Below are 10,106 nucleotides of genomic sequence, written 5' to 3' on the forward strand. Positions count from 1 at the left end.
AAGGTTTTTGCAGACATTTACATCGGTTCCACTTGTGGAACACTTGAAAGACGTGATTCTACCAAATAGGCACAGTCCCAATGAACAGGGTTAAAGACTACGACATGATGGATTAGATAGATACAAAACAAAACTCATACATGCAAAGTGCTATTTAAAAGGTATAATAAACACTCCAGTTTCTGGATTTTCAGGAAATTATTTGATGGTTCAGGCTTTACAAATTCAGAAACTAGAGATTATGCTGCAAGAATGTCTTGTTTGGGTAGCAAATAAAATGGCAGAAGAAATCGTTTTACAAAACAAGAAAGAAAGATAAATGAAAGGGAAATTGGTATATAGTTGATTAAAGACTAAGACCAACACATAAACATTTATTCCAGTAAGGATCAAAGGAACCTAAGAATGGAAAGACTAGATTTACTTTGTTATCCCAGATTTCAATATAAATATTAAGGAAAGAACACCAGACCACTAAACAGTACAGTCAACATGTTAACTATTGTGTTTACAGTGGATAGAGAAAAAGCTTTTAAAAAGTTATTGTTCAGACTTATCAGCGTGGTATCTTTGCAGTCATCCCATAGCATTCAGATTTTTGTGGATCCCAGCTCATAGGAGCATCGAGGAGAATAAAATGGGAGACTCAATGGCTAGACAAGCTCTGAAGCAGGACAGAATTGTATAGGTATAGGTAGCTTTCAGTAAAGCTGAAGCTAGAGCAGTAATACAGAGAGCAATATCATGACTGCCTGGCAAAAACAGTGGGATGAAAGAATCAGCCAATATAAAGTAAAGCCCAAAGTAGGCAGAATAAAAACAATAGAGAAAAACTCCAGAGAGCAAACAATCAGGTCAAGGCTGAGGTTAAGACATAAAACAAAACAGGACTATTTGAGTAAAAAAGGTTGAACTTGTTATCTGTCTGCCAGAATAAAAAACACACAGAGAAAATTTAAAGAAGGAACTTAAGAAATGTGGGGTTGTTGGAGTATTGGATTTTAAGAATGTATTTAGCATTGAGGGATTAAAGTATAATGCTTTGTTTGAGTTTTTAAAAGAAACTCGAACAATGAAGAGAATTTAAGTCATTTTATTTGTTTCTTACTGCGGGCAACTCTGGCCCACACTCCTGCGTAGTAGGTGGCGGTAATGCACCTTAAACGTTTGTTGCCACCCGCCATTAAAGACAGAGAAGAAGACGACACGTAGCCTCAATAATGGCGGAGAGTACAGTTTCGGATGAAGGCTCGTCTTTTATGGATCCTCTTAAAGGGCTTTTGTTGACATATTTTATGCCCGAATCATGTTACGACGAGTTCTTTCTCAATTTGAACTTCTTGGACGGTAAGTGGCTCGTTTTTGTTGAACACCGGTTGTAACAATCGAAATGGCACTTGATGCAACGATAGCCTGTTACTCAATGTGTAACGTCATGCTGATAATAAACTAGCTGCATTTGTTTAATGTAGATTCCACTTTTTATTTAAAAATAAGAGGTAGTTTGGACTGTCTAGTCGTCGTCGTGGTGGTCGTTTGGTCTGTTTGTATGAACGCAATTCAAAATGTAAGTTATGTTGCAGACAAACCTGGTGACCTTATTTGAGAGAAATTAAGCAACCTGTCTCCTGCTAAATACATTCATAACCCTTTTGTTTTGTTGGAAACATTCATGCCCAACTTTACATGGTTTATGTTCACTGACAAGGTGGGGTTTCATAAATGTGAAAAGCATAAGTTACCGTGAGAAGCCTGAACAAACTGAACCAGGATGTTTCAAAGCTGGTTTGAAGTTAAGTCTAAGTGAAGTCTGTGTTTATTTCACAACTTTGAATCTTTATTTCTTTCAGATTTTTTTTCTCCTGAGTGAAAATTGAAGAAACCAGATGGTTAATTGTGTGGTTAAACTTTTCTTTATGGTCAGAATGTGACACTCAATGCCAAACAGTGGATCACTTCACAAATCTGACTTAGAACATTCAAAACTATTATGATGAAATTTCATATGAATTAAACCAAATATTTATTGACGATATATTGAACATTTATTATATTGTTATAGAGGAAAATTATATTGCGATAATTATCATTATTGTTTTATTGCCCAGCCCTACCATTAACACCCGTTTGGTATAAATTGTTTAATCCTACACCCGACAATATGCCTACAAAATCCCTGACTCTGAGTACACCCTTCACATTTTTGTAAATATTTGATTCTATCTTTTCATGTGATAACACTGAAGAAATGATACTTTGCTACAATAAAGTAGTAAGTGTACAACTTGAATAACAGTGTAAATTTGGCTGTGTGATGTGTTATTTTGAGGGGACAGCAAATTTACACTGTTATACAAGCTGTACACTCACTGCTTTACATTGTAGCAAAGTGTCATTTCTTTCAAAAATGTGAGGGGTGTACTCACTTTTGTGAGATACTGTAGAAGAATTAATGATACCAAGTAATGTTATGTTAAACTTCTCTCTTGTTTGCAGACTCATCTCTTCTGTTCCTCTTGATTCGCTGACTAATGATTTTGTGTGTGTGTGTGTGTGTGAGTTGATGTGATCTTTGACAACCAGCTAATCTGTATTTTCTTTTATAACATTTTGTTCCAGTACCATGTCTGAAGATTGTACTGAGCAAAGGCCTGGGGATCGGCATCATCCTGGGATCAGTAATGGGTAAACCTCACCTCCGCTTCTCTTTATGGCTGTCTTTATTTGAGCACCTGATGATGAAAGTTTTTTTTCAATTTTAATCACATTTTAGTCATTAGTTTTAGTCTAGGTTTAGTCAATGAAAACTAAAGACAAGTTAGGAAGTTTAGGTCATCGAAAGTATAGAAGACTGAGTATAATTTTCATCATGTTTGGTGCTAATCATTCATCAGCAGCAGCTTTAAAGTTATAATTGTGCTGTAGTATATTTTTTCTGAGGATATTCCAACTGCAGTGATGATGCAATAACATAACCATAACATAATGAAAGGTCCAGTTATTTAGAATATATATTTATTCAGGGAAGTTTCACTGAGAGCCCAGCTCTCATTTGCAGTAACACCTTGACGACACTCACACACCTGGAAGCTGCCCAGCACAACTACATCTGGGGGGAGTTCAATCTCAAAACGTTTTGCAACAGTTTGCAACATTTCTGGATCACCTCGCTCAAGGGCATGTTAGTGGTTGATAATGAGGGAGAGGCATGTGCTGGTATTTCACTTTCCATGACCAGATTTATCCTGCTGGTCTGGTCATTGAACTGGCGGTTTTTTGTGAAGTGAAGAAAATCAAATCTAAAGCCATATGATTCCATCAGGCGGCTGGTGTTGGTTCGTTACAGTGTGACAGAAACATTCATTTTGATTCTGCTTATCATTTCCTTAAGTTTGGACTTGTTCTTTCCCTGCCTGTCCTGCCTGCTACATATTTAACACAAACAACTAAATGTGTCCATAACACTCTGTATCCAAAAGTGTCAAATACTGAAAGCTGACAATGAATATTTGGTCAGATTCATAATCTGACTTACTTCAAGATTTAAATCCAGATATTGCCAGGGTTAGACTGTATTTAAACTTAAGTTCTTGGGTGCAGCTACCTTTGTAGACAGTATTTGGGAACTGGCTTCTTTTGAGTTTTGTTAAAAATATGTTTATATTTCTTAAAGTAGGATATTAAAGTATTGTTTTGGTATCAGTACCTAGGTATCATATTGGCATTAGTGTTGAAAAATTTCCAACAATAAATAGCTTAACTAATCAGCTAAAAGGTCCTGTGAAAGGAAAAACCGGTACGTTTTGTACTTAAATTTATTTTACAGTGGAAGCTTTTAGAAAGTTTTATTTAGAAAATGGACGGGTGAACAAAATACTCAAAACATATCTGGCTATTTATAACTTAGAAATGTTATCTGCAGTCAAAGTTTGCTGGTAAAAGAAATTTGGGATTTTGATTGTTTTTTTATTACAGAAATTATATGAAATGTTGAATGTTTACTTTGACATTCCTTCCTCCTTGTTCACAGTCAAGCTGCCTCAGATCTTAAAGCTAATGGGAGCAAAGAGTGCTGAGGGGCTGAGCTTCAAGTCTGTGCTGCTGGAGCTGCTGGCCATCACCGGAACAATGGCCTACAGTATCGCCAACAAGTTCCCTTTCAGGTTAGAATGTACATAGAGCAAGCTGACTTGTTGTAATCACTATATAACTGCACTGTATATTGATTAAGATGAAGTGCTTTACCTTTTGGTTTCATATTGAGAAACAATTTAAGTAACTTGCTGAATGTTCCCTCAGTGCCTGGGGCGAGGCTCTGTTCCTCATGATGCAAACGGTCACCATAGGCTTCCTCATTCAGCACTATGGAGGAAGGAGCAGCAGAGGTAAAACTGAAACTCAGCAATCTCTCAGGGTCAAGTTTTAGCTTAATTTTAAGACCAAGGCTTGCCCCACCTCTCTCTGTCTCTCTCTCTGTTTCCCTGACTTTCAGCATTTGCGCTGCATTTCGGTTTGTTAATGACATAGCCTGTCAAACAACCGAAACCAACATCTGCGCTCTGTGAGTTCACTGTTGGTTCACCTGGTCTGTGCTTGTAAAATATCCCTGTAACGTCATAGGCTCCCAAGTTTTTACCCAGTGAAGTCTAAGCCAGTGAGCACGTCACCTTAATAAGACGGCCGCTATCCGACCGTGCTCCACACCCGATGTCGTCATCCATTCCATTCATTGTTTCATTGTAGACATTGCCCAACCCTTGTCTCAAATTACATTTTGCTTTGTAAAGTAACCAGATTCGTTAGCTCTGCGGCCAACAAATCCCTTTGTGAATCTTTTACACACAATCTCTCTTTAGCCTCTTTCTAACGCTACAAACCAGGACTGCCTTAACTTTAACTTTCCAAAATGTGAATACACTTTATTAAAGGTAATGAAACTACAAAATACAATATTTGCAGGACTGATGACAATGGGTACAATGACAGTCCCTTGCTTAAATATTTATCCACCATCCATCACGTTAAAGTTAAGAACTTGTGGCATTTTTGGAGAACTTGAGAAGGACGAGTGCTCCTCCTCAGCCTAGCACCGGTGTCACACCGTGTTTTATGGCCCATCAGATTCTGTGACCTGTAGCAGTGCAACAACCGTTTTTCCTTCAGGTAAGGTTAAGTGCATCCTGCATGCAGTTTGTATTAACTGAATGATAAAGCATGTTGTTTTTACTTAAGCTTCTGCGCCTTTTGCACAGTCACAGTAGAATTAACTCTACTACTTCCTAATTCTACTTAAGGTTAATTGTTTTTCCAGCCTCAGCTGGACAATAAAGTTGTAAAGTTATACAAAGAATATTGGCCAGCTAATCAGCCATCTAACTCTGAGCGAGGGAAGAGCATCACCCATTCTGTGGCAGCTTTCAGAGCAGCTAAGGATCTACGGCCTTACTTGGTTGTAGAGAGTCCTTGCCACCTGCTGAAGACCCTGGAGCCGCAGTATATTTATATACACCACTATATAAACTACTAGTTTGATGCTGTTCAGTATTCCTGTTGTCTGCTGTGTTCAGAGTCATGTTTGTGATGTTTGCCACATTCAGGATGTGCCCTGTTTACTGTGTGAAAACCTTATTTTTCTTGATTACAGCAAACTTGTAACACTGCAGAAGGATTTATGATTTGTTTTTTCTAACATAAAAATATGCAGTTTTTTATATTATAGATAGGTTTTTGAAAGCATTTTCTAAATAAAAAGATTCAGATTTTTCTGACTGCTTGTGTTAATTGATCAGAAAGTAGCCATGTAATGCATCGAGAATCATTGTGCATTCAAACGACAGGTGGACTGTAATTGAATTTGGTGGGTTGGGTTGTAGATTCACACATCTTCAACCCACACAACCCATGTGAATTTTTACATTGAAATAAAACTCTACAGAAGCCCCAGAAAAACTCCAACCCAGATTCAGTCTAAAAGATATCCTTTGCCGCTCTGACATTGGCCCTCAGATCAGCTACAGTGTTTCCGCTCTCCCAGGTCTCCTGTTTCTGGTCGTGTATTTTGGCCTGCTGGTCCTCGTACTGTCTCCAGTCACTCCCATATCAGTGGTTACCTCCATGCAGGCCTCTAACGTGCCAGCCATCATCATCAGCAGGGTAGGCAAAGATGTATTAATAATAATGAATAAATAATTCAAACACTTTATTGTGTTGTTAACCAACTGTTTTCAGTCTTTGTCAGTGCCTTCTCCTTGTGTTTATAACTGAGACTTTATTTGAGACTTAAAAAGGTTGTTTCTTTGTCATGAGTTTCAGATTAGTTTCATTATGATGAAATCTGTGTCGTCTTGAACAGGTCACATTGTGACCTAACCCACTGTACCTTAGTGACACAATTAGCATTAAAATGTACAGTACTCCTCTGTTCTCAGAGTCATAACTCTGTTTTTTAGACCGCTGGAATCAGCAGAACTCAGTCTTTCCAGTGAATGTACAGTATATATATGAATTAGCACTTAAGATATTTATTTAAGATTTCACTTTATTTTACTTATTTGGTGAAAAAAGATTTTATCACAATAGTTTTGAATGTTCTGCCTCCTGTTTTGTTAAGTGATCCACTGTTTGGCATCAAGTGTTTTGTTCTGACCATAAACAAAAGTTTAAAAGCACAATTAACCATCTGGTTTCTTCAATTTTCACTGAGAAGCACCAGTCCACCTTTAAACTTGAAGGAAATAATGATTTGACATTTATCGTGGTAATTATCGATATTGAATCATATGATTTTTTTTTTTTATCGTGGTAACATTTTTGGCCGTATCGCCCAGCCCTACTTGTCATCATGGCGTGTAGATGTTCTAATCAGTATTAACAGTAATCCAGTTATTGTTATCTGTTTCCATTGTTACAGTACAAACAGGAACTAATGCAAAATGACTTTCTACTTTGCAAATTCACCAAATTGTAAATGAATATATACTAAAGAAAGAAAACCACTATACTAACATAAAGAAAAGTTACTAATGCACCAACAGAAACACACAACACAAAGAGACTGACAGTGTGTGTTGTTGTCTCAGCTGATCCAGGCATGGTCTAACTTTCGTAATGGGCATACTGGCCAGCTGTCTGCTGTTTCTGTCTTCCTGCTGTTCGCTGGATCCCTCGCCCGCATCTTCACCTCACTACAGGTAAGAGGACTGTGTCTGGAATATGACTGATGGATGACATTTTAAAAATGATCAGTGCTACTCTTCTTGCACTGTATGTATGTATGTATGTATGTATGTGTATATGTAATAAATAAAGGACCCTCCCACACACTACACCTGAATAAACATTTGATGTAGTCTGGACATTACCACCTGTACCACTGAGCAGAGAAGATATCAACAAACAACCAGGGAACAGATCCACATCCAGCTCTCCTAACTGGCTTTAAAAACCAGACTGACAGAATATCTGATAAAGCCTGAAAAAGATGTGAGATGTTCAGCAGTGGATGAAGTAATGAGATCCTTTACTTAAAAGTACTAATACCACACTAAAAATACTCTACTACAAGTAAAGTCCTGCATTCAAACCTTACTTAAACCTGCAGTGTGGAACCTTTTGTCTCCCCCTTCTGACAGTGAGAGTAATTACACAACACTGTCCACACATGCTTATGACGTATAGGTTCTGCCATAATGAGTTGCTGCTGTCACTTTGGGTGCGCCCGCCTTCAGCTCTGGCAAACTAATCATTGCTGGCTGGCATAAAACACATCACTACCAGCATGGAAATTTTAAACACTTAATCATTACTGTGTAAACTCGTTCACATTTATTTGTCCCGCAAACTTTAAGTAAAAGTATGTATTATCAGCCAAATTTAATTTAAAGTATCAAAAGTAAAAGAACCTTTTGTACAGTCAGTGTTTTTATGTTACGTGTTTGGATTTATAATATTGCTGCATCAATGTGTACGTTGCATGTTACTGCTGTAGCTGCTTACAGTTGAGCTAATTTTTACTACTTTATAGTTTAAGCTACAGCAACACATCATATTCTATAAAATCATCATGTTTGTAGTGAACCTCATCTGTAAGAACCACGCACCTCTAAAAAGTCAACTTTCCATGCTTTGTGACAATACATTTTCCAGCTGATCAAAGGTTTTTACCGTAAAACTTCAATGAATAGCCGAGTCCCAAATAGCTGCCTATCCCTGTTTACTGGCCTGGTGTGGGAACACATTTTGACAAACAAACGCAGGTCTCCATTAAACACCTGGCCTGGCTAAGTTCTTTAGATGGATAAAACCTCTTGAACTCCGCCGGGTTGCCTGCTTTAAGCTGCTTGGATCATGCATACAAATACTAATGTTGAAACGTATGATCAATATGTCAGTATGGACGTGCTACACATCGTTAGATGGTTGATGATTCTCCACAATTCAATCATTCAGTTCATTTAACGAAAACAACAAGTCCAAAGTCTAATTCTTATAGATTTACCAGTGTTACTGGCATAGTACTAGAGATGAAAAGGAAAAGAAAAGTGCACACTCCCATTATCTTTGAAGTGCTCATTAAGTCTGAATGTGTCCGTTCCTTTATTATTTATATCCCTTTAGTATGAAAGGGTCCACCGATCAAAAGAATCAAAACAGCCTTTCATAAAAATTAATCCAAGTTGTGAATCCTGTCACGTGAAGTCCATCGCTCTCTGTCTGCTAACTTCTGCCACACTTTTCTCATCCTGCACCGTGCTGTTGTTTTCATCACGTTGCTGCCTTCAAAATAAAAGCGCGTAAGCCGTCTGTTGGAGCTAGATCAAATGAATAACTTGTATTTGATATTATTGGATAATTTTTATAAAAGTAATATTCTATTTGAAATAAATAAACTGTTTCATATTAGCCTATTTCAGTTTTGTGCAAAAGGAATTAAAGGCAGGGTCAATTCAGTGATTTTAGCAAATAAATGCCCGGGCTATTAATCAAAGTTTTAGGGTAGCCCTAGTATACAGTAAATTCACTATGTTTTAATGCCTCCAAAAATGCTAAACTAACTAATGTAAACATTAATGTATGCCATTAGTTATTTTCTGATTAATTTGTGTACACATGTCACATGTATATTGTTTTGAGCTGCCTTGTCTTTTTAAAGGAAACCGGAGACTCACTGATGGCCCTCACCTACGTCATATCATCAACTTGTAACGGCGTCATCGCTCTGCAGGTCCTCTACTACTGGAACAGCTCCCCAGAACGCAAGAAGAAGAAGAAAAAGAAGAGAGAGTAGGCAAAGGACAGTCGCTAAGAAGAGTGTTGCTCTAAGATTAAAGTTTAGCACCAGACACTCTCAAAGAGGTGTCTTCAAAACGTTAAAGAACTAATTGAAATGCATGAACAGAGCCACTGGGGAGTGTGGCACATGGAATCTGCTGGACAAACACTAGGCTTGGAAGTTGGGATGTGAATGCAACATGCCCAGCAGATCACGTAGGCCCACTGGCTTTATGATTGACAGTTAGCTGGTTTTATTGGTGATGTTTAGCTCTGAGCAGGACTGCTGGGTACAGACTCCCGCTGTGCAAAACACCGTTATTACATTCCTCTTGTTCCAGTTTTCCTAATTATAATCAGGCTATGTTCACACTGGTGTGTTAAAATATTTGGAAATGGTTTGTGCACTGACATGTTGATTTTTCACATTGAGGGACCCTGATTACTATCCTTATCATCACGGTTATTTTTGGGGGGGGGAGGGATTGATTTGAAACAGTTTTGACATTGGATGCATGTAAAGAATGATTAGTTGTTTTATAATTTCACATAAACATAATTCCACACTAGCTCCTACATTTGTACGGTCTATTCTATGGTCATTTAGGTAACATTATGGGCTGACATCATTGAAAATGTGTGCAATATGATGCAAATTACCACTTACTTGTGACACCTGTGAAAGCTTCTGAATTTGATATTTCCTCACTCCTTGATCTTCACTTGAACCGGAGGTTGTTCTGGTCCGCCACCTTGTAGGCCATTCCAAAGGCGCCATCCGATTTTTGGCAACTCAGCCTCTAATGGGCTAGTACTCTTAGCCTTCATTGGTTCCG

General features: G+C 37.9%; 1 protein-coding gene across 1 annotated transcript; it reads left to right on the forward strand.

Moving 5' to 3' along the window:
* Window positions 1–1,188: 1,188 nt before the first annotated feature.
* mpdu1b (mannose-P-dolichol utilization defect 1b) lies at window positions 1,189–9,839 on the forward strand. Its single transcript, XM_046064303.1, has 7 exons — window positions 1,189–1,347; window positions 2,620–2,685; window positions 4,031–4,163; window positions 4,300–4,385; window positions 6,035–6,153; window positions 7,080–7,190; window positions 9,152–9,839. The coding sequence occupies exons 1-7, from the start codon at window positions 1,221–1,223 to the stop codon at window positions 9,284–9,286; spliced, it is 777 nt and encodes a 258-aa protein (XP_045920259.1). The 5' UTR covers window positions 1,189–1,220; the 3' UTR covers window positions 9,287–9,839.
* The last annotated feature ends 267 nt before the right edge of the window (window positions 9,840–10,106 follow it).

Source organism: Micropterus dolomieu, linkage group LG12, assembly GCF_021292245.1.
Source record: "Micropterus dolomieu isolate WLL.071019.BEF.003 ecotype Adirondacks linkage group LG12, ASM2129224v1, whole genome shotgun sequence".
NCBI lineage: Eukaryota > Metazoa > Chordata > Actinopteri > Centrarchiformes > Centrarchidae > Micropterus > Micropterus dolomieu.